The 23,632-nt window shown below is 58.0% G+C and overlaps 2 protein-coding genes across 3 annotated transcripts; both read left to right on the top strand.

Moving 5' to 3' along the window:
- Positions 1-816: 816 nt before the first annotated feature.
- POLR3D (RNA polymerase III subunit D) lies at positions 817-8,869 on the top strand. 2 transcript variants are annotated; one of them, XM_030964256.1, is made up of 9 exons: positions 817-835; positions 2,169-2,328; positions 3,782-3,825; positions 4,750-4,895; positions 4,977-5,101; positions 5,348-5,519; positions 6,829-7,076; positions 8,130-8,282; positions 8,447-8,869. In XM_030964256.1, exons 2-9 carry the CDS (start codon positions 2,170-2,172, stop codon positions 8,567-8,569), a joined length of 1,170 nt encoding a protein of 389 aa, XP_030820116.1. In that variant the 5' UTR covers positions 817-835; position 2,169; the 3' UTR covers positions 8,570-8,869. The 2 variants fall into 2 exon arrangements, with proteins under 2 accessions (XP_030820116.1, XP_030820115.1); XM_030964255.1 differs by having other exon boundaries at positions 4,974-5,101.
- Positions 8,870-10,040: 1,171 nt separating this feature from the next.
- PIWIL2 (piwi like RNA-mediated gene silencing 2) lies at positions 10,041-22,719 on the top strand. Its single transcript, XM_030964072.1, has 21 exons — positions 10,041-10,185; positions 10,262-10,373; positions 10,774-10,917; positions 10,993-11,103; positions 11,341-11,458; positions 11,544-11,665; positions 11,772-11,852; positions 12,036-12,149; positions 12,266-12,454; positions 12,609-12,693; positions 13,193-13,279; positions 13,784-13,924; positions 14,003-14,116; positions 14,795-14,983; positions 16,085-16,186; positions 16,266-16,385; positions 17,240-17,328; positions 17,579-17,684; positions 18,889-19,142; positions 19,836-19,943; positions 22,075-22,719. Exons 1-21 carry the CDS (start codon positions 10,041-10,043, stop codon positions 22,229-22,231), a joined length of 2,688 nt encoding a protein of 895 aa, XP_030819932.1. The 3' UTR covers positions 22,232-22,719.
- Positions 22,720-23,632: the final 913 nt, after the last annotated feature.

Here is a 23,632-nt window from a genome sequence, read left to right as displayed (position 1 = left end):
AAAAAAAAGGGGAAAAATAGATATCCAAGGAGCTGGGAGAGAAGGGGGAGGAAGGAAAAACCTCCCGGTTCTGCCAATGGCATGGAGGGATGCGTGCGGCGTCAGGTGATGGAGGCAGAGTGGGATGTGGGTGCAGATTGGGGGTGGGTGGTGGGCAGGTTCTGCCTGTTCCCCCCATTTTTGGGGCCGGGAGGAGGTGTCCCCATTGTCCCGCAAACGGCACAACCGGGACACTTCCCCCCCCGGCCCCAAAAATGGGATGGAGGATGGAGGAGGTGCGTGGGAATGCTGGTACCCACACAGGACCCCCGCGGAATGGGGGGGCAGAGCCCAAGGGGGCAGACGGACAGACGGACTTTTTGTTTTGCATGTGGTAAACACCCTTCTTAGAGGGGCAAAGCGTTTTTCGGGTGGGCGGATGGGAGAGCACCCCAAAACCTCATTGCTCCCCAAATTTCTGCGAGGGGGTGCCCACGCATGAACCCCCTCTGTGGGGGTGTCGGCTGGCCGTGGGGCTGCAGAGGATCCTGAGGGGGTGGTCGCACTGCAGGAATCTCGTGAGGATGTTAAATGAAGGGCTGAGTGACCTCCCAAAAAATGTCCCCCCCAGCGCTGCCCCCGGTGCCCGGTCCGGAGAGCCGGGCACTGCCCGTCACAAAGATGGCGCCACCGCCCTCACAGAGGGTTGGGCAATGCCAACCACAAAGATGGCGGCTCATTGCCAAACCCGCTGTGCCCTCAGCAAAGATGGCGGCAGCGGCGTCGCGCCAGGAAGAGCGCGCCGTGCGCGACGCATGCGCAGTGGGGGCGGCGAGCCCGTGGCTGCCCGGGCAGGGTGAGGGGCGGCGTGGCGGGGGAGGAGGGGGGAGAATTTGGGGGGGCCCGGGGGGTCCTGAGGGGTGCGAGGAGGGGGGTGAGACCCCTGGGGAGCGGGGGGAGAGGGGGCCCTGTTTGGGGGTGTATGAGGGGGTGGGAATGCTGGGGAGAGGGGTGAGAAGGGGGCGGGGAGGGGGCTGAGATCCCTGGGGGAGGGGGCGCAGGGCGGCCCTGAGGGGGTGAGGCCCGTGAGGAGGGGGGCTGCGAGGGGGTCAGGGGGGCTGAACCCCTGGGGAGGGGGAACAAGGGGGGAGCTGGGGAGAAAACGGGGGGCGTGAGAGCCTTTGGGAGGGGGGAGCAGGGGGATAGTGGGGGCTGGGAAAGCTGGGGAGGGGGGGAACGAGGGGGTCCTGTTCGGGGGGTGTGGGTGGGGCTGGGAAAGCTGGGGAGGGGGGCACAAGGGTTTGGGGTGTATGGGGGGGCTGGGAAAGCTGGACAAGGGGGTTCTGGGGGGTGTAGGGGGGGGCTGGGAAAGCTGGGGAGGGGGCACAAGGGAGTCTTGTTTGGGGTGTATGGGGGGGTGGGAAAGGGGGGACAAGGGAGTCCTGTTTGGGGGGACTGAGACCCCTGGGGAGGGGGCACAAGGGGGTCCTGGGGGGTGCAGGGGGAACACAACCCCCCTGGGTCACGGGGATCTTGTCTGGGGGTGCAGGGGGGTCATACTGGTGGGTGTACTGCGTTGGGGGTTCAGGGGTCATTACTGGGTGGGTGTATTTGTGAGCTCTGTTTGGGGGTTCAGGGGTTCATTACTGGGGTGGGTGTATTTCTGAGCCCTGTTTGGGGGGGGTTCATTACTGGGGTGGGTGTATTTCTGAGCCCTGTTTGGGGGTTCAGGGGTTCATTACTGGGGTGGGTGTATTTGTGAGCCCTGTTTGGGGGTTCAGGGGGTTCATTACTGGGGTGGGTGTATTTCTGAGCCCTGTTTGGGGGTTCAGGGGGTTCATTACTGGGGTGGGTGTATTTCTGAGCCCTGTTTGGGGGTTCATTACTGCGGTGGGTGTATTTGTGAGCCCTGTTTGTGGGTTCATTACTGCGGTGGGTGTAGGACTGAGCCCAGTTTGGGGGTTCAGGGGGTTCATTACTGGGGTGGGTGTATTTGTGAGCTCTGTTTGGGGGTTCATTACTGGGGTGGGTGTATTTCTGAGCCCTGTTTGGGGGTTCAGGGGGTTCATTACTGGGGTGGGTGTATTTCTGAGCTCTGTTTGGGGGTTGGGGGTTCATTACTGGGGTGGGTGTATTTGTGAGCCCTGTTTGGGGGTGCAGCCCCCCCTGAGCGTGCCCCCTGCCCGCAGGATGGCCGAGGGGGGCTCTGGCAGCTCGGGCTCCCCGGGCAGCCTCCGGCCGGGGGGGCCCCGGGGGGTGCTGGGCAGGCGCCCCCCCGCCCCCCCCCTGAGCCCGGGCCGCCTGCCCTCCATCCGCTCCCGAGACCTCACCCTGGGCGGCGTCAAAAAGGTGAGAGCCCCCCCTCCCCAAACTGGGGTCACCCACTGCCGGTGACCCCCCTGGCAGGGAGACATGATGAGGGGGACTTCATTGATATTAGAAGGCTATTTCATTTAATTATATTAATGTTATTATTTAAATGTTAATTAATTTCTTAGAAAGTAATTTTTTAATTAGTTCTATTATTTAATTAATTTTTTAATTATGTTAGTATTATTGATATGATATAATATAATAAATATAGTATAATATAGTCTAATGTAATGTAATATAAATATAATGTCATATTATATTATATTATATTATATTATATTATATTATATTATATTATATTATATTATATTATATTATATTATATTATATTATATTATATTATATTATATTATATTATATTATATTATATTATATTATATTATATTATATTATATTATATTATATTATATTATATTATATTATATTATGCTGTATTTGTTATCAATATAATATACTATAATATAGTATTATAAAATATAGTATAATATAAATATGTTACTATATATATTGTATATATTTATATATATATAAATATATAGTATATATTTATATATATACTATATATAAATATATAGTATTATAAATATAGTATAATATAATATACATTATATAATATACATGATAATATATAATATAATATACATTATAGTATAACAATAAATATAGTATAATATAATAAAAATAATAAATATACTATTATATAATATACATTATATTATATTATGCTATATTTATTATTTCTATTCTATGATGTTATATTCTATTATATTCTATTATATTTATTCTATTAATATTACATTATTATGTTATGCTATATTATGTTATATTATTTACATTATAAAATCGTATAGTATAATATAGTAGATGACATTATATCATATCTTGCTATATTTATTATTAATGTAATATAATCTACTATAATCTACTATAATATTATAGTATATTATGTCATACTATATTTATTATTTATATATATTCTATGATTATATTATATTATATTATATTATATTATATTATATTATATTATATTATATTAATCTGGATTTGCTAATTATTTAACTCCGCACACACCTGCACGGAATCTCGTGACTTTTAGCTCACAGTCCCACCTCACACACACACCTGGCCCTGATAGGCCGAGGAAATAAAACACCATCACTTTGGGTAAACACTTTTTATATTGTATATCACTTTTGCACAAACACAGGCACAGCAAATGAGATAAGAATTGTTTTTCCTTTCTCTGAGGTTCAGAGAATGTGAAACCCAGAAATATTCTTGGCGAGAATCGTGCCTTGCTTTCCTCTGTGAGGAGAAATGTGGTGACACATTTCACATCTCACACCCAGTGTCCCCAGCGAGGCTCTGGGGTGGCTGTGACAGCCTGGGGGGCTTGGGGATGATTTTTTCTCTCTGGTTTTTCCCACAGAAAACTTTCACCCCCAACATCATCAGCCGGAAGATCAAGGAGGAGTGAGTGGTGGATCTGGGTGAAATGGGGGCCCAGGGGTGGTTTGGGGTCTGGAGCATCTCTGTGAGGGGAGGGACTGTGGGAGGTGGGGCTGGTTGGCCTGGAGAAGGGAGGGGTGAGAGGGGATCCCACTGATCCATGGAAATATCCCAAATATCCATGGGAATTCTCAGATATCCATATAAATACCCTAATTATCCACACCAATATCCCAAATACCCACACCAATATCTCCGGGTGATGTGCAGAGGTCTCTTCCCCAGGCCCTGTGTCCTGGCAGGGGCAGGGGGCTGGGGCAGGGGACAAGGGGCAGGGCTGGGGGTGATGTGGGGCTGATGTGGGGCTGATATAGGGGTGATGTGATGTGGGGCTGATGTGCCTGCTCTGCCCCAGGCCCTGTGTCCTGGCAGGGGCAGGGAGCAGGGCTGGGGCTGATGTGGGGCTGATATAGGGGTGATGTGATGTGGGGTGCTGTGCCCGCTCTGCCCCAGGCCCTGTGTCCTGGCAGAGGCAGGGGCAGGCTGAGGGTGACGTGGGGCTGCTGTGGGGGTGATGTGGGGTGCTGTGCCCGCTCTGCCCCAGGCCCCGTGTCCGGGCAGGGAGCAGGGCTGGGGCTGATGTGGGGCTGACATAGGGGTGATGTGATGTGGGGCTGATGTGCCCACTCTGCCCCAGGCCCTGTGTCCTGGCAGGGGCAGGGGGCAGGGGGCAGGGCTGGGGGTGATGTGGGGCTGATATAGGGGTGATGTGATGTGGGGCTGATGTGCCCACTCTGCCCCAGGCGGTGTGTGAGGGGCGGGGCTGGGGTGATGTGGGGCTGATGTGGGGGCCCTGTGCTCGCGGGCGAGGGGCTGTGTCCTGGCAGGGGGGGGAGTGGGGCTGGGCTGCTGGGGGTGATGTGGGGTGCTGTGCCCTCTCTGCCCCAGGCCCCGGGAGGACGTGGCGGTGAAGAAGGAGAAGAAAGAGCGGGAGCGGCAGCGGGACGGGCACGGCCGGGGCCGGAACCGGCCCGAGGTCATCCAGTCCCACTCCATCTTCGAGCAGGGCCCCGCTGAAATGATGAAGAAGAAAGGTAAGGGGAGCTTCCCTCTGGGTGCTTTTTTGGGGGGTCCCACCTTGGGGTGACCCTGGGCTGCTCCTGTGTCCCCAGCAGGCTCCTGGGACAGGAGTGTGGACGTGTCCGACTTCGGCCCTTCCCACATCATCAACATCAAGAAGGAGAAAAGGGAGACAGACGAGGAGACCAAGCAGATCCTGAGGATGCTGCAGAAGGATGATGTCAGTGGGCATGGAAGGGGTGGCTTTGGTGCCACTGGGGGGTGCTGAGTGTCCCTTGTGTCACTGGGGGGTGCTGAGTGTCCCTTGTGTCCTTGCAGTGGTGCTGAGTGTCCCCTGTGCCCCCAGGCAGTGCTGAGTGTCCCCTGTGCCCCCGGGGTGATCCTGAGTGTCCCCTGTGCCCCCAGGCGGTGCTCAGTGTCCCCTGTGCCCTCGGGGGTGCTGATTGTCCCCTGGCTGTCCCCACAGTTCCTGGATGACCCGGGGCTGAAGAACGACATCCGGAACAAGCCGGTGCAGCTGCCCCTGGCCCACTCGGGGTGGCTCTTCAAGGAGGAGGTGGCAGAGCAGGAGGACACACAGCCATGGCTGCCTGCCGCCAAGGAGGAGAAGATGGAGCTGGACCCACCAGCAGTGAAAGGTGGGGCTGGGCTGGGCCGGGCCGGGCCGGGCTGGGTTGGGTTGGGCCAGGCCAGGTTTGCCTGAGCTGGGCTGGGCTGGGAGAGGTAAAACCAGCGAGAACTGCCAACTCTTGTATCTGGGTATAAAACCTCGGTCTCCTTACTTTCAAAGGATAATAGTAATCCAATGGTTTTAGGAGCTACTCATGTTGGTGCAAGTCCAAGGGAAAGTAATGGACCTCTCACTAGTCCTAAACACATTCATACTCTTAACCCTAGTAACCCTCTCCACCCCCATCCTATTTCCTCTTCTATCCAACAACCTCAAGAACATCCCCAGCACAATTACAAACACAGTCAAAACCTCCTTCTTAATCAGCCTAATCCCAACAGCAATCTACATCCACTCCGGAGCAGAAAGCCTCACCTCCTTCTGAGAATGAAAATTCATTATAAACTTCAAAATCCCCATCAGCCTAAAAATAGACTTCTGCTCCCTTACCTTCTTCCCCATTGCACTGTTCATATCATGATCTATCCTACAATTTGCAACATGATATATGGCCTCAGACCCCTACATTACAACATTTTTCACCTACCTACTATTCTTCCTAATCACCATACTCATCCTCATCATCGCCAACAACCTGGGCTGGGCTGGGCTGGGCGGGCTGGGCAGGGTAGGGAAGGGCAGGGCTGGGCAGGGCAGGGAAGGGCAGGGCTGGGCTGGGCAGGGCAGGGCAGGGCAGGGCAGGGCAGGGCTGGGCTGGGCAGGGCAGGGCAGGGCTGGGCTGGGCAGGGCTGGGCTGGGCAGGGCAGGGCAGGGCAGGGCTGGGCAGGGCAGGGCAGGGCAGGGCTGGGCTGGGCAGGGCAGGGCAGGGCAGGGCAGGGCAGGGCTGGGCTGGGCAGGGCAGGGCTGGGCTGGGCTGGGCTGGGCAGGGCAGGGCAGGGCAGGGCTGGGCTGGGCAGGGCAGGGCAGGGCTGGGCTGGGCAGGGCAGGGCTGGGCTGGGCTGGGCAGGGCAGGGCAGGGCTGGGCAGGGCAGGGCTGGGCTGGGCTGGGCAGGGCAGGGCTGGGCTGGGCAGGACTGGGCAGGGCAGAGCAGGGCAGGGCAGGGCTGGGCAGGGCAGGGCACGGCTGGGCTGGGCAGGGCAGAGCAGGGCAGGGCTGGGCTGGGCAGGACTGGGCTGGGCAGGGCAGAGCAGGGCAGGGGCAGGACTGGGCTGGGCAGGGCAGGGCTGGGCAGGGCAGGGCTGGGCCGGGCTGGGCACACAGCAGGGACAAGCTGGGGGTGTCCCCTGTTCCCCCTGCCCATGCACCCCCTCTGCAGTGAAGGAAGAGCCGTGTGAGGAGGATCCCAAGCCGGCCCAGCCCAAGGGCCCCCCCGGGTTCCCACGGGATGTGTCGGCGGCTGAGCTGCTGCAGAGGCTGAGCCTGGCCCAGGAGGAGGAGCTGCTGTTCCTGCAACTCCCTGACACCCTGCCCGGGCAGCCCCCCAGCCACGACTCCAAACCCAGCAAAGCTGAGCTGCACAGCGAGGACGGGCAGGTGCTGCTGGTGAAGCAGGAGAAGAGCCAGGTAGGGGCATGGTGGGGGTGTCCCCTCATGCCCTCCCCTTCTGTGGTGTCCCCCCAAGCCCATGAGGATGTGCTCCCATCCCATCATGTCCTTTCCACCCCGTCCTGTGATGTCTCCTCCTCATCCTGTGGTGTCATCTTCCCCAGTCCCACGGTGACCTCCCTGCTATCCCATGATGTTCCCCCCATCCCATGGTGTCCCTGTGATGTCCTTTCTGCTCCAATCCTGTTCTGTCCCCTCATCCCATGGTGCTGTCCCCCCAATCTCGTGGGGTGATCCCAATCTCACAGGATGATCCCAATCCCATGCTGTGATCCCAATCGCATGGGGTTACCCAGTCCCAGGGGGGCTGATCCCAGTCCCAGGGGGCTGATCCCAGTCCCAAGGGCTGATCCCAGTCCGAGGGCTGGTCCCATTCCCAGTGGGATGATCCCAGTCCCAGGGGCTGATCCCAGTCCCAGGAGGGCTGATCCCATCCCAGTGGGGTTATCCCAGTCCCAGGGGCTGATCCCAGTCCCAGTGGGATGATCCCAGTCCCAGGGGCTGATCCCAGTCCCAGGGGGGCTGATCCCATCCCAGTGGGATGATCCCAGTCCCAAGGGCTGATCCCAGTCCCAAGGGCTGATCCCAGTCCCAGGGGCTGATCCCAACCCAGTGGGATGATCCCAGTCCCAAGGGGCTGATCCCAGTCCCAAGGGCTGATCCCAGTCCCAGGGGGGTTATCCCAGTCCCAGTGGGATGATCCCAGTCCCATTGGCTGATCCCATCCCAGTGGGATGATCCCAGTCCCAAGGGCTGATCCCAGTCCCATTGGCTGATCCCATCCCAGTGGGATGATCCCGGTCCCAAGGGCTGATCCCATCCCAGTGGGATGATCCCAGTCCCAAGGGCTGATCCCAGTCCCAGGGGCTGATCCCAGTCCCAAGGGCTGATCCCAGCCCCAGGGGGGTTATCCCAGTCCCAGTGGGATGATGCCAGTCCCAAGGGCTGATCCCATCCCAGTGGGATGATCCCAGTCCCAAGGGCTGATCCCAGCCCCGCTGTGCCGTGCAGGAGGCCAAGCAGGCAGAGAACACCTGCACCCTGGCCGACCTCCCCGAGGGCCAGGTGGGGAAGCTGCTCATCCGAAAATCAGGAAAAGTGCAGCTGGTGCTGGGCAAGGTCACCCTGGACGTGACCATGGGCACCCCCTGCTCCTTCCTACAGGTATGGAAGGGACCCAGTGTGGGGAGTTTCACCCCAAAATAACCCCATTTGGGGGTCGTGCTGGTTCTTGGCCATGCTGACAGTGGGGAAGGGTCCTGCTGGTCCCCTCTGGGGATCTCCCAGGGGTTCCTGTGGCTCAGGGTTGTTTCTGCCCCCTGGAACAGGAGCTGGTGTCCGTGGGCATCGGGGACAACCGCACGGGTGAGATGATGGTGCTGGGCCACGTCAGGCACAAGCTCGTCTGCTCCCCGGATTTTGAGGCTCTCCTGGAGCACAGGCACCGGTAGCCCAGGGGGTCCTGGCCCCCCCAGACCCAGGATGGACCCTCAGCCCCTCCAGATGTGCCTTTGGGACATGGGCAGGGGGCTGGGGATCCCAATCCTGTGCTGTGATCCCAATGGATCCTGAGGGATCCAGAGCCAGCTCCCAGCTGGTGTCCGGCTGTGTCCCCCACACCAGCGGCTCCCCCCAGTGCCAAACGGGGATCTCGGGGTGTATGGGGGGCTCTGGGGTGTCCCCCAGCTCTGTGGACACACTGATGGGAGCAGGACACATGTCCTGGGGGAAAAACCTGGAATAAAACCTCTTCCCCCTGTGTCAGTCTGGTTCTGTCCCTTCTGCTGGGCCCTGCAAGGCCTTGGAGTCTCTGGCTGTGGCTGCAGCGGGTGGGGGGCACTGGGTGACCTGTCCTGGGGGTGACAGGGCTGTCATGGTGGAGCCAAAGCTCCCTGGGTGCCACCAGCCCCGGGCAGGAGCAGGGATGGGGGCAGTGACCACCTGGCCAGGGCCGGACCTGCACTTGCCCCTCTCACGTTGATCTCCCACCCCATCCCATCCTAAACCCCCCACATCTGACCCTACCCTCAAATTCCATATTATCCCAATTCCATATTATCCCCCACTCCTGCCCCATCACACCCCATCCTCCCCATCCCATATTGCCCCTGCTTCCCACCCCATCCCATCCCACCCCATCCCATCCCATCCCATCCCACCCCCACCCCACCCACCCATCCCATCCCACCCCCCCCCCACCCATCCCATCCCATCCCATCCCATCCATCCCATCCCATCCCATCCCATCCCATCCCATCCCACCCCACCCCATCCCATCGCACTCACACCTTCCTGTCCCATTTTACCCCTCCAATTCCTTCTCATCCCCCCTCCTGCCCCATTCCGTCCTTGCCATCCCACCCCATCCCATCTTACCCCCCGAGTTCCACCTTAACCCTCTCCTGCCCATCCCATATTAGCCCTGTTCCCACCGCATCCCATTTTACCCCCTAAATTGCATTTTAACCCTCTCCTGCCCACCGCATCCCATTTTACCCCCTCGAATTCCATCTTAACCCTTTCCTGCCCATCCCATTTTACCCCCAATTCCACCTTTATCCCTCTCCTGCCCGTCCCATTTTATCCCCAATCCCATATTATCGCCCCCACCCCTTCCTTTCCTCCCGTCATGACCACGCCCTATTTTGCATAACCCCGCCCATTCTCCTTCTGGCCACGCCCCCTTTTCCACCCCCGCCCTTTCCTCGCGCGCTTCCCTCCGCCCGGGCGCGCGGCGTTGTGGGCGTGTCCTCGGCGCCGCCCAATCAGCGCCGCGTCCGCGCGTGGGCGGGGGCCGCGCGTGCGCTGCGGCGGCGGCGGCGGCGTGGCCGCGGCTCCGAGCGCGCCTCGACGGGGCGGCCATGGACCCGCCGCGGCCCTTCCGCCCGCCCCGGCCGGGCCCGGCCAGGGCCCGCCGTGCCCATGGCCAGGGGGCTCGCGGCCTCGCCGCCTGGTCCCCCTCGCCTGCCCTCGCCCGGCCCCGCCCAGCCCCGAGCCGCGGCCTCGCCGTTCCCCGCGCTGTTCCGCGAGCTGGGCCTGGATGAGCGGCCTCTGGAGCGGCCCCTCGGTAGGTGCCGGTGGTGCGGGGGTGCAGGGGCCCGGCGGGCCCCGCTCCGCCGCTCACGGTGGCCCTGCTCCCGCAGGCCGGGGCGGCGCAGGCGATGCGAAGGCAGCGGCTCCGCCCGGCCCAGTGCAGCGGCTGAAGGAGGAGGAGGACAAGGGGGCAGCGCTGGGGGCGCTCCCCACGCGTGGGCAGTGAGTCCCCCACAGCCCTGAACCCCCAAACCCTCAGTGCCCACCCTCCTCTGGGCCCTCCTGTCCCCCTCCATCTTTCCCTGTCCCCCTCCATCTTTCCCTGTCCCTCCTGTCCCCTTCTTTGTTCTGCTCCCATTCCTTCTCCTCCTCCATCCCCTCTGTCTCCCTCTGACCCTAAATCGGCCCTATTCCCTTATTCCCTGTGTTTTCCCCATCTCCCCTGTCCCTCCCATCCCTTTATCCCAAAACTCGGCTGTTTGGAGCCCCCAGGCTGCTGTGGGGCAAGAGGAGTAGGGGGATTTCGGGGGGTCGTGCTCGTCGCTGGGGGTTTGAAGCCAGGCCACCCCCAGCGTGTCCCCAGGGTGTGCCAGGGCTCACCGCAGCCCCCCTGGGGACACAGGATCCTGTGGAAAGGCAGAGGGGACGCGCTGCCCACCCCGCCCGGACGAGCCGCCCCCGCCGTGCCCGCCCCGTGCCCACCCAGCCCCCAGCCCTGCCCGACGCCCGTGCCCTCCCCGGACACCCCCCCAGCTGCTGCCAGGCCGTAAGTGGCGTCCCCAGCCGCCCGTTTTGGGGTGCAGGTGCTGCGGGGTCGCTGCTGACCCCCTGTCCCTCCCAGGGCCCAGGGGACGAAGGCGGTGGCCAAGGGAGCCACCATCCCCGTGGGGCTGAACTTTGTGAAGATTCACTGCCAGAACGAAGCTGTCTACCAGTACCACGTGACCTTCAGGTGATAATGGGGGGCCGGGGTCCCCCACAGCCCCTCGAGGGTCCCCCACAGCCCCTCGAGGTTGGGGTGTCCCCAGGCAGAGCCCTCTGTGTCCCTCCTGCTGTCTGAGCTGCCGTGACTTGGAGCGGCCCCAGCGCAATAAAGAGCTCTGGGTTTTGGCCTTCAGGGGGGATTTTTGGGGGGTTGAGTGAGGTCTGGGGGGGCAGAGGAGGGAGAAAAGGCCCTGTGTGCCCCCAGCCCCGAGGTGGAGTGCAAGACTGCCCGCTTTGCCATGCTGAAGGAGCAGCACACCGTGATCGGGGATGTGATGGCCTTCGACGGCTCCATCCTCTTCCTGCCCATCCAGATCCCCAAGGTAAGGGGTACGGGGCTCTCCCCCAGTTTGGGGTACGGGGGTGCCCCTGTTTTGGGTGGGAGAACCCCCTCTGGCCCTGCCAAAGGTCAGCCTGAAGGCTCAGAGGAGCAGCAACAGGGAGGAGATCTTCATCAACATCCAGATGACCAAAATCCTGGAGCCCAGCTCGGATCTCTGCATCCCCTTTTACAACGTGGTGTTCCGCAGGTGAGAGAGCAGAGAGACCCTCGCTGAGCTCAGGGAGGAGAGCCCCTTCCTCCTCCTTCCTGCCAGTCCTCATCCAGCCCTGCTTTTCCTGCTTTTCCTTCCTTAGGGTGATGAAAATCTTAAACCTGAGCCTGGCTGGGAGACATTTCTTTGAGCCTGCCCTGGCCACCACCTTACAGAAATACAGGTGGGTGCTGGCACCTTCCTTCCCACAGAGTCATTGCTGTTTCCCTGGAAACTGGGAAGTGTTCCCAGGTCAGCCTGACTTTGGCTGTTCGGAGGAGTTGGGAGCTGGGGAATGAATCCCTGAGTTTTGAGGGGTTCCTTGGCTGCTCTGGGCTAAGCCAGGCGTGTTTCCCTCTGGGCACAGCCTCCACATCTGGCCGGGATACGCCGTCAGCATCCGGAGGAAGGACGGGGGGCTCTTCCTCATGGTGGACGCCATCCACAAGATCGTCCGCAGCGAGTCCGTGCTGAGCATGATGTGAGAGCAGCAGCAAAACCCCACGAGCCCTGGGGACAGAGCTGCTCTACAAAGTGTTTTAATTTTGATATAGCACAGGAGGGGGGAGCATTCTGTGCCTCTGCTCTTTTTCCCAGGCAAACCATCCACTCGCAGAGCCAGAGGACGTTCCAGGAGGAGTGCACCAAGCAGCTGGTGGGGAGCGTGGTCATGACTCGCTACAACAACCGCACCTACCGCGTGGATGACATCGACTGGGACAAGACCCCCAAGGACACGTTCACCCTGGCCAGCGGGCAGGAGATCACCTTTGTGGAGTACTACAGGTGAGGAGCAGCTGCTGGATCACCCCTGGGAAGGGGCAGGGGCTGATCTGAGGTGGGGCAGCGGGAGCAGGGAGGTTTTGCTGCCCACGGTGGGGATTTGGGTTTCCATTCCAAAGTGAAATTCCAGGCCTGTGTGACAATGCTGTTTTTCCAGCAAGACCCACGGCATCACCATCAGGGAACTGGACCAGCCCCTGCTCGTTCACAAGCCCAAGGAGAAACAGACACCAGAGGGGAGGGTGAGCCGGGCACAGAGATCCACGGGCTGCTCTGAGCTCTTCCAGCCCAGAGAGATCCAAGGGCTCCTCCAGCCCAGAGAGATCCAAGGGCTCCTCCAGCCCAGAGAGATCCAAGGGCTGCTCTGAGCTCTTCCAGCCCAGAGAGATCCACGGGCTGCTCTGAGCTCTTCCAGCCCAGAGAGATCCATGGGCTCCTCCAGCCCAGAGAGATCCATGGGCTCCTCCAGCCCAGAGAGATCCAACGGCTCCTCCAGCCCAGAGAGATCCACAGGCTGCTCCAGCCCAGAGAGATCCATGGGCTGCTCTGAGCTCTTCCAGCCCAGAGAGATCCAAGGGCTCCTCCAGCCCAGAGAGATCCAAGGGCTCCTCCAGCCCAGAGAGATCCAAGGGCTCCTCCAGCCCAGAATGATCCATGGGCTGCTTGGGGCTCCTCCAGCCCCTGGGGAGAGCAGGAATTCCCAGCCCCTGCAATGCTGACAGTGCCTGTCTCTCCCTGCAGTGCCAGGTGAAGATGGTGCTGCTCGTGCCAGAGCTCACCTTCCTCACCGGCCTCTCCGACCTCCGCAAGAACAGTCGCATGCTGAAGGTCAGAGCCTGTCTTGTGCCCTGCTCCCAGCTTTGCCCAGGGTTTGGGGAACCCTGTCCTGCTCCCAGCTTTGCCCAGGGTTTGTGGGGAGCCCTGTCCTGCTCCCAGCTTTGCCCAGGGAGCCCTGCCCTGCTCCCAGCTTTGCCCAGAATTTGGGGGGAGCCCTGTCCTGCTCCCAGCTTTGCCCAGGGAGCCCTGTCCTGCTCCCAGCTTTGCCCAGGGTTTGTAGGGAGCCCTGTCCTGCTCCCAGCTTTGCCCAGAATTTGGGGGAGCCCTGCCCTGCTCCCAGCTTTGCCCAGGGTTTGTGGGGAGCCCTGCCCTGCTCCCAGCTTTGCCCAGGGTTTGTAGGGAGCCCTGCCCTGCTCCCAGCTTTGCCCAGGGTTTGTGGGGAGCCCTGTCCTGCTCCCAGCTTTGCCCAGGGTTTGTAGGGAGCCCTGTCCTGCTCCCAGCTTTGCCCAGGGTTTGTGGGGAGCCCTCCCTCACCGCTGGGTGTTGCTGGTACAGGAGGTGATGTGGGAGATGGTCCAGAGTCCCCAGCAGCACTACCAGCGCCTCACCAGCCTCCTGCGCCGCATCCGCGACACCCCGGACGCTTCCCGGGAGCTGCAGCGCTGGGGGCTGGTCCTGGACACTGATATCTACAGGGTAAGGGCTCTGGGGCTCCTGGCCTTCCCCTGGCCCCCAGGCAGAGGAGGCAGCTCCGGAGATTCCCGCTCTGCCCAGACCCAGGGTCACATCCTGCCCGTGGAGCGCATCAACCTCCGGCACCGCTCCTTCCTTCCCGCCGAGGAGCTGGGCTGGCACCGCGAGGTGACCAAGGAGGTGCCCATCGCCGTGGTGAGCAGAGCCTGCCCTGCTGGGGACAGCTGCGCTGGGTTTTCCTGAGCGCTGGCGTTCTGCCTGAGCCCCTTCCAGCACAAACCCTTCCCTTGTTTGTGTTGGATTTGCGCTCCAGCCTGTTTTTCCGAAGGAGGTGGAGGTATGTGGCTGTGGTGTCTGCTTTCCCACCTCATCCCAGGGTGGAGGGAGCTTTTCACATGCAGGAATTAGCTGGAATTCAGTCCAAACTTCTCTTGGGCCACTTTCCCTTTTCCAGATTCCCCTCAGTGCTCCAGATTTCTCTTGGGCCACTTTTCCCTCTCCCAAATTCCCCTCTGTGCTGCAGATTTCTCTTGGCCCAAATTCCCTCTCTGAAATTCCCTTCTGTGCTACAGGTTCCTCTTGGGCCAAATTCCCTCTCCCAAATTCCCCTCTGTGCTGCAGATTTCTCTTGGGTCACTTTCCCTCTCCCAAATTCCCCACTGTGCTCCTGGTTCCTCTTGGCCCGAATTCCCTCTCCCAGATTTCTCTCTCCCAAACTCCCTGCTGTGCTCCAGGTTCCTCTAGGCCCAGTTTTCCTCTCCCAAATTCCCCTCTGTGCTTGGTCGGTTTCTCCTCTCGCAAACAGGAACGTGCTGCGTGGATTGGATTGCAGGAACACCCCCAACCCACGGCCTGTGCTGGCTTTTCTCCCAGATCTCCATCAATTCCTGGCTCCTGATCTATCCCAAGAGGCTGCAGCAGCTGGCCAAGGACCTGCTGGCATCCATGAGGAGCAGCTGTGGCGCCATGGGGATGCAGGTGGGACAGCCCTTGGTGCAGGAGCTGCGGGATGATCGCATCGAGACCTACGTGAGGGCCATCCAGAGCTCCCTGGGGAGCCAGGTGAGGAGCAGGGACAGCCCTGGGGGTCACTGGGAGAGTGGGATGGGAGCCTAGAGCATCCAGAGCTCCTTGGGAAGCCAGATGGGGAGTGGGGATCATTGGGAAAGTGGGATGGGAGCTTTGACCGTCCAGAGCTCCTTGGGAAGCCAGATGAGGAGCAGGGAGATCATTGAGAAGGTGGAGTGGGAGCCTAGAGCATCCAGAGCTCCTTGGGAAGCCAGGTGAAGAGTAGGGACGTCCCTGGGACATCTTTGGAAGGTTGGGATGGGAGCCCAGAGCATCCAGAGCTCCTTGGGAAGCCAGATGGGGAGTGGGGATCATTGAGAAGGTGGGATGGGAGCCCACATCAGGGCCATCCAGAGCTCTTTGGGAAGCCAGGTGAGGAGCAGGGAGATCATTGAGAAGGTGGGATGGGAGCTTTGACCATCCAGAGCTCTTTGGGAAGCCAGGTGAGGAGCAGGGAGATCATTGAGAAGGTGGAGTGGGAGCCTGGAGCATCCAGAGCTCCTTGGAAAGCCAGGTAAGGAGTGGGGACATCCCTGGGACATCTTTGGGAGGGTGGGATGGGAGCCCAGAGCATCCAGAGTTCTTTAGGAAGCCAGGTGAGGACCAAGGAGGTCTTTGGGAAGGTGGGATGGGAGCCCAGACTATCCAGAGCTCCTTGGGAATCCACAAGGAGCAGGGACAGCCCTGGGGGATCTTTGGGAAGCACTGGAGGAGCTCAGCCTGCAGAAGAAGAGGCTCAGGGGTCCTTATTTTTCCCTAAAAACCCATGGCAGGAGTGTTTAGCCAGGTGGGGTTGGGAGCAAAGGACAGGACGAGAGGGAACAGCCCCAAGCTGTGCCAGGGGAGGCTCAGGTTGGACACCAGGAGGAATTTTTTTATGGAAAGGGGGGTTAAATACAGGAAAAGTGGTTAAATTTCCTTTCATGGAAAGAATTGATAAATCCAGGAATGGATTTAACCCAGGCAGGCAGCGGAGTCCCCATCCCTGGAGGTGTGGATGTGGGCCTTGGGGACGTGGGTTATTGGTGACCTTGGGTTTGGCTCAGTGATCCAGAAGGGCTTTTCCAACCTGAGCAGTTCCATGATTCCCCTCAGGACAAGGTGCAGCTGCTCCTGTGCATCATCTCTGGTGGCCGGGACGACGTCTACGGGGCCATCAAGAAGCTTTGCTGTGTGCAGAGCCCTGTGCCCTCCCAGGTGGGCTGGCACCCCCATATCCCTGGCAATCCCTGGCTGTCTCCAGCCTCACTTTGCCCTGAGTTTTCCCTCTCCCCAGGTCATCAATGCCCAGTCCCTCATGGGCCATCCTGGCAAGATCAGGAGCGTGGTGCAGAAAGTTCTGCTGCAGATCAACTGCAAGCTGGGCGGGCAGCTCTGGGGGGTTGATATCCCACTGGTAAGGCAGGAACACCCTGGCAGGAGGCCTGGGATGAGCCTGGAAGCTCTGGAGGGGATGGATTATTTGGATTATTGTGGGCAGGGGCTGGATGAACGGGCTGGAGAATCGGGGTTGGCTTCTCTTGGGTGCTCATGAGTCCCTTGGAGCTGGAGGGATCCAAGCTTGGAGATGCGTGATTTATCCCTACATCCCACCTGGCTGTTTTTCCCCCTTCCAGAAGCAGCTGAGGGTTGTTGGCATGGATATTATCCCTAAATCCCACTTGCCTTTTGTTGGCATGGACATTGCCCCTAAATCCCACCTGCCCTGTACCCTCCATTATCCCTAAATCCCACCTGCCTTCCCCCCTTTCCAGAAGGAGCTGAGTGTTGTGGGCATGGACACTCTCCCCAAATCCCACCTCTTTTCCCCTTGCCAGAAACAGCTCAGAGTTTTGGGCCTGGCCATTATCCCTGAATCCCACCTTTTTTCCTGTCTCTAGAAACAGCTGGTGGTTGCTGGCATGGACATTGTCCCTAAATCCCACCTGCCTTTCCCTGCTCCGTTATCCCTAAATCCCACCTGCCTTTCCCTGCTCCATTGTCCCAAATCAGCGACCTGCCTGCCCCTGCGACATTGTCCCTAAATCCCACCTGCCTTTCCCTGCTCCGTTATCCCTAAATCCCACCTCTGTTCTCCTCCAGAAGCAGCTGATGGTCATGGGCATGGACATTGTCCCTAAATCCCACCTGCCTTTCCCTGCTCCATTGTCCCTAAATCCCACCTGCCTTTCCCTGCTCCATTGTCCCTAAATCCCACCTGCCTTTCCCTGCTCCATTGTCCCTAAATCCCACCTCTGTTCCCCTCTCCAGAAGCAGCTGATGGTGGTGGGCATGGACATCCACCACAGCAAGAGCCCGGGCATGCGCTCCGTCATCGGCTTCGTGGCCAGCATGAACCAGTACGTGGCTCCCTGGGAATGGGGGGAGGTTTTCCTGCCCTGCCCTGGCAATTTTGGGATGTCCCACCCCGAATTCCCCATTGCTTGCCCGGGAAGGGGCTGAGGGTGCTGCTGTGCTCAGCCAGGTGTCCCCCAGTGCTGGGCTGGGAATGCTGAGCCAGGGCCGGTTTGGGCTTGCACAAGAGCTCCGTGGGCTTTGCCTGGTGCTGGGGGCGCTCCTCCAGGCTGCTCATTCCCCTTCCATCCCCAGCATCCTCACCAAGTGGTACTCCAGGGTGGTTTTCCAGATGCCCCACCAGGAAATCGCCGACAGCCTCCGGCTCTGCCTCTCCCAAGCCCTCAAGCGCTTCTACGAGGTGAGGCCGCCCAAAACCTCCCTCCTGTGGCTCCACATTCCCCCAAAAGCAAGGGAAAACCTCCCAAACTTCCAGCCTGGAGACGTGCAGGGCAGCAAACCTCCCTGGCAGCCTTTGGACTGGATGTGGAGCTGGGACAGCTTGTCCTTATCTGGGGACGTGCCTGGGGATCGGTTTGCTCAGGGGGAAGTGCCACATTCCAGCTCCCAGGGGCTGTCCCTTGTCCCCAGCGTGGGAAAAGCAGCCTGGGACAGGGCAAGGGCCAGGGAAGATCCCTGCTCTTGGCATTTTCCCAGAGAAACCTCATCCCTGCAAGTGTCCCAGGGCTCCGTGGAGTAACCTGGGATGGTGGAAGGTTCCCTGCCGTGGCAGGGTGGGATGGAATGGGATTTAAGGTCCTTTCCAGCCCAAACCATTCCAGCATTCTTTGATTTTATCTCCTCATCCCTCTGTGGATGCTGCAGGAACAGCTCTGGACCCTGGGAATGTGCTGGGCAGGAGGGCCTGGAGGGACAGGGAATGGCTTCCACTGCCAGAGGGCAGGAGGTGATGGGATTTTGGGAAGGAATTCCTGGCTGGGATGGAATTCCCAGGGAGCTGTGGCTGCCCCTGGATCCCTGGAAGTGTCCAAGGCCAGCTTGGAGCAATCTGGGATGGTGGGAGGTGTCCCTGCCATGGCAGGGGTGGCACTGGATGGGATTTAAGGTCCCTTCCAGCCCAAACCATTCCAGGATTCTTTGATTTTATTTCCCCATCTCTGTGGATGCTGCAGGAACAGCCCTGGACGCTGGGAATGTGCTGGGCAGGAGGGCCTGGAGGGGCAGGGATGGATGGGAGATGGGGAAGGAATTCCTGGCTGGGATGGAATTCCCAGAGGAGCTGTGGCTGCCCCTGGATCCCTGGCAGTGCCCAAGGCCAGCTTGGAGCGCCCTGGGATAGTGGGAGGTGTCCAGCCCATGGCAGGGGGTGGAATGAGATGATTTTAAGGCTCCTTCCCACCCAAACCAGTCTGGAATTCTGTGATTAATTCAAACACATTCCTCCCCTAATCTGAGCTGCATTTCTGTGGGGACTCATTGGATTCCCAGCTCCATCCTAACACCCAGACTTCTCCTGACCAGGGAATAATTCCCCACCTCCCTCAGCTATTCCTGTGCATGGCAGGGAGGTAAAAAGGAGCTGATTTGGCCCATTTTCCCCTCAGCTGAACCATTCCCTGCCCATGAAGATCGTGGTGTACCGGGATGGGGTGTCTGACCCCCAGCTGGACACGGTGCTCAAGTACGAGGTGCCCCAGCTCCAGAAGAGCTTCCACACCTTCCAAAATTACCAGCCCAGCCTCGTGGTCGTGGTGGTGCAGAAGCAGCTGAGCACAAACTTCTACTGCCTGACAGGAGAGGAGTTTGTGTCCCCTCCCCTGGGCACCGTCATCGACCACAGCGTCACCAGCTCGGGCCGGTGAGAGGCAGAGCTGGGGTGGGGTAAAAAACACCCTGGGCTGGGGTAAAAAACACCCCCAGGGGGAAAAATTAACCCGGGTGTAAAAAAAACAGAGATGAAAATGCCCCAGGGTGGAAAAAAATCCACCCTCGCTGTGAAAAAATGGCTGTAAAAGCACCCCAAGGTGCAAAAACAAAATGGTTGTAAAAATAGCCCAGGGTGCAAAAAAAAACCCCCTCAGAGTGCAAAAAAATTCTCAGGGTGACAAATTGTAAAAATAGCCCAAGGTGTTGGGAAAAATCCAGCCCAAGGTCTAAAAAATGGTGTGTAAAAGCCCCCCAGTTTGCAAGAAAATGGTTGGAAAAATACCATAAGGTATTTTATCATTTCTTGTGTTTACAAAATAAGGCACTCTGGGGTAGAAAAACATCTTGAGTGCAAAAAAAAAAGGTTATAAATAGTTAATTTTTTTTATTTTGCACCCCAGGGTGCATAAAAAAATAAGTAGAGCGAAAGAAAAATGGTGGCAAAAATACCCCAGGGTGCAAAAAAATCCCTGTGGAGTGCAAAAATTAAACCCTTGTGGTTCAAAACCACCGTTCTGAGGTGTAAAAAACAGCTCAGTCTGGGCTTCAGAGCGCCCTGAGGTGCAAAAATGTTCATTTTTGGGGTGGAAAAAACAGAGGATTGGGGTTTGTTTTGCCCTTGCAGGGAGGATTTCTTCCTGCTGGCCCATCACTGCCGGCAGGGCTGCAGCGTTCCCACGCGCTACATCTGCATGTGGAACACGGCCAACCTCAGCTCCGAGCACCTCCAGAGGTAAGGGGGGCCCTGGCACCCCAAAATCCTCCCTGGGGAGTGGGGGAGACCCTCAGAATCATCCAGGGGAAATGCAGGAGTTCCTGAGATCCTGCAGCATCCCAAAATATTGTAGAGGGAAGGGGAGGGACCCTCTAAAATCATCCAGAGGAAATGCAGGAGTCCCAGAGTTCCTGAGATCCTGCAGCACCCCAAAATATTGTAGAGGTAAGGGGAGAGACCCTTAAAATCATCCGAGGGAAATGCAGGAGTCACTGGGTTCCTGAGATCCTGCAGCACCCCAAAATCCTCTCTGGGGAGTGGGGGAGACCCTCAGAATCATCCAGGGGAAATGCAGGAGTTCCAGAGTTCCTGAGATCCTGCAGCACCCCAAAATATTGCAGAGGGAAGGGGAGAGACCCTCAAAATCATCCAGGGGAAAGGTCAGGAGTCCCAGAGTTCCTGAGATCCTGCAGCACCCCAAAATATTGCAGAGGGTAGGAGAGGGACCCTCAAAATCATCCAGGGGAAAGGGCAGGAGTTCTACAGTCCCCCAAAATCCTCCCTGGAGGAGGGGAGAGACCCTCAAAACCATCCAGGGGAAATGCAGGAGTCCCAGAGTTCCTGAGATCCTGCAGCACCCCAAAATATTGCAGAGGGAAGGGGAGAGACCCTTAAAATCATCCGAGGGAAATGCAGAAGTCACTGGGTTCCTGAGATCCTGCAGCACCCCAAAATCCTCAGAGGGAGTGGGAGAGACCCTCAAAATCTTCCAGGGAAAAGGGCAGAAGTCTCAGAGCCACCCCAGTATCCTACAGCCCCCCAAAATCTTCCAGGGGAAAAGGCAGGAGTTCCAGAGCCACCCTAGTATCCTACAGCCCCCCAAAATCTTCCAGGGGAAAAGGCAGGAGTTCCAGAGCCCTTCAATATCCCACAGTCCCCCAAAATCCTCCCTGGAGTAGGGCAGGGACCCTTAAAATCATCCAGGGGAAATGCAGGAATGCCAGAGCCACCCTAGTATCCTACAGCCCCCCAAAATCCTCCTTTGGGATTGGGAGGGACCCTCCAAATCCCATTTCTCCCCATCCCAAGGACAGGGACAGCTGGGAGCAGGTTCTAGGAGGGATCTGAACCTGGATCCATCCCCTTTTCCGGGAATCCCAAATCTCAATTCCCTCCCTGTCCCAAGGACAGCTGGGAGCAGGTTCTAGGAGGGATCTGGACCTGGCTCCATCCCCTTTCCTGGAAATCCTAAATTCCATTTCTCCCTGCTCCAGGAGGGATCTGCACCTGGCTCCATCCCCTTTTCCTGGAAATTCCAAATCCATTTCTGGGACAGCTGGGAGCAGGTTCCGGGAGGGCTCTGGACCTGGCTCCATCCCTTTTCCAGGAATCCCAAATCCCATTTCTCCCAAGGACAGGGACAGCTGGGAGCTGGTTCTAGGAGGGACCTGAACCTGGATCCATCCCCTTTCCTGGAAATCCCAAATCCCATTTCTGGGACAGCTGGGAGCAGGTTCCGGGAGGGATCTGGACCTGATCCATCCCTTTTTCCGGGAATCCCAAATCCCATTCCCTCCCTGTCCCAAGGACAGCTGGGAGCAGGTTCCAGGAGGGATCTGCACCTGGATCCATCCCCTTTCCTGGAAATCCCAAATTCCATTTCTCCCAAGGACAGGGACAGCTGGGAGCTGGTTCTGGGAGGGACCTGACCCTAGATCCATCCCCTTTCCTGAAAATCCCAAATCCCATTTCTGGGACAGCTAGGAGCTGGTTCTAGGAGGGATCTGCACCTGGCTCCATCCCCTTTCCTAGAAATCCTAAATTCCATTTCTGGGACAGCTGGGAGCTGGTTCTGGGAGGGATCTGCACCTGGCTCCATCCCCTTTCCTAGAAATCCTAAATTCCATTTCGCCCTGCTCCAGGAGGGATCTGCACCTGGCTCCATCCCCTTTTCCTGGAAATCCCAAATCCCATTTCTGGGACGGCTGGGAGCAGGTTCCAGGAGGGACCTGCACCTGGATCCATCCCCTTTCCTGGAAATCCTAAATCCCATTTCTGGGACAGCTGGGAGCAGGTTCCAGGAGGGCTCTGGACCTGGATCCATCCCTTTTCCAGGAATCCCAAATCCCAATTCCCTCCCTGTCCCCAGGTTGACCTTCAAGCTGTGTCACCTGTACTGGAACTGGCCGGGCACCGTCCGTGTCCCTGCCCCCTGCAAGTACGCCCACAAGTTGGCATTCCTGGTGGGCCAGGTCCTGCACCACGAGCCCAGCGCTCACCTCTGCGAGCAGCTCTTCTTCCTTTAACCTGCCAGGACCCAGGAATCCGGGATTGCGCCGGGAAATCCGGGATTGCACCAGGAAAAATGGGATTGCACCTGGAACTCCCCGCTGCTGTTTGCCCCCCCTGCCAAGGGGGATCTTCCTCAATTCCCTGTTCTGGTGTTTATTGTTTGTTTGTTGCTTTAGAGGATGCTGGGGATTGCAGCAGCATCCCAGGGCTGTGGGGTTTTAATTTGGGAATTATCCCCATGAGGATGACCCCAAAGGAATATCCTGCTGCTCTGCAGCCCTCCCAGTAAAGGGGGTTGAGTTAATGAGCCCAAAAAGTGCTGCTGCTCCCACAGCTCCTCCCTATACAGGTGCTGGATGTAAATCCCAAAGATTTCAGGGGTTTTTCCCCCCAGTTTCTTGCATTTCCACTCAGGTTTAAAGTTTGGTGTTTGTTTTGTTGTTTTTTTTTTTTTTCCTGGGCTTTTCCAAGCTGCTGTTGAACAAACCAAAGCTCCAGTTTGGCCAATTCTCCCGACCTTGAGGAGTCACTGGTTTTCCAAGGAGAATTCTTTGTGGATTCAGGTCGTTACCCCAGGGAAAGGTTGGAGTTTTCACCTATTTTAGGTGCTTTTTTTGAAGTTGGAATCCCCTCCTTTTTCTCTTCCCTCTAGCCAGTTTTTGGGTTCTTTCCAATAAAATTGCCGCTGGCAGCTGCTCCCTCGTGGATTTTGGGGGGGTGCTGGCGGCCACATCCTGCTCCTCGTTTTTGGGGGGTCCCAGGATGGAGCAGGGACACTCGGGGGGGGTCACAGCGGCGGTGCCACCGGGGCTGTCACCTTGTGCCCCGGGTTAATCATTGATCCCTGTTTATTTGCCAATCCCGGCGGACTTTGGCAGCGTGGCCCAGCCTGGGGTGGGATTTAGGAACAAATCTTGGCCCTGGGGGTGCTGGGCTGCGGTTTTGGGGTTCCCCCAGCTCTGACCCCATCCAGCAGCATTTTCTATCCCAGCTCTGCCTTTTCCTTGCACAGCAGAGGAGCCAGGGTGGCTCTGCTTGCCAGGATTTGTCCCCCCTTGGTTTTTCCAGGGGGTCCTTGGGGTCCCCCCGCCCCACCCCAGGGGATGTTTGGTGCTGTGACCCCTTGGGAAGGGCTTGAGGGGGGGTCCCAAGGGGTGTTTGGAGGGTCCTGGGGTGCCCTGTGCCCCTAAAGGGTGTTTGAGGTGCCCCCAGGGGGGTCTTGGGGGATCTGTGGGGTCCCTTGGGGTCTTGGTGCCCTCAGGGTGGGTGTCCTGTGGGTTCCATGGGGTCCCAGTACCCCCAGATAGGTTTTTGGGGTCCCAGGGGTCCCATGTTCCTCAGGGTGGGTGTTTTGGGGTGATGCCAGGGGATGTTTTGGGGCAGTCTGGGGGTTCCCAGGTGGGAGTTTTGGGGGT

This window comes from Camarhynchus parvulus, chromosome 22 (genome assembly GCF_901933205.1).
Source record: "Camarhynchus parvulus chromosome 22, STF_HiC, whole genome shotgun sequence".
Classification (NCBI taxonomy): domain Eukaryota; kingdom Metazoa; phylum Chordata; class Aves; order Passeriformes; family Thraupidae; genus Camarhynchus; species Camarhynchus parvulus.
The sequence above is the reverse complement of the archived record's forward strand: the minus strand, read 5'-3'. Positions and strand labels throughout refer to the sequence as shown.

Coding starts and splice junctions, on each gene's coding strand:
- POLR3D (XM_030964255.1), top strand. CDS start 2,170: ATGGCCGAGGGGGGCTCTGGCAGCTCGGGCTCCCCGGGCAGCCTCCGG. Junction 2,329..3,781: donor CCCTGGGCGGCGTCAAAAAG/GTGAGAGCCCCC, acceptor TTTTTCCCACAG/AAAACTTTCACCCCCAACAT. Junction 5,520..6,828: donor GGACCCACCAGCAGTGAAAG/GTGGGGCTGGGC, acceptor CCCCCTCTGCAG/TGAAGGAAGAGCCGTGTGAG.
- PIWIL2 (XM_030964072.1), top strand. CDS start 10,041: ATGGCCAGGGGGCTCGCGGCCTCGCCGCCTGGTCCCCCTCGCCTGCCC. Junction 13,280..13,783: donor AGAACAGTCGCATGCTGAAG/GTCAGAGCCTGT, acceptor TTGCTGGTACAG/GAGGTGATGTGGGAGATGGT. Junction 13,925..14,002: donor TGGACACTGATATCTACAGG/GTAAGGGCTCTG, acceptor CGCTCTGCCCAG/ACCCAGGGTCACATCCTGCC.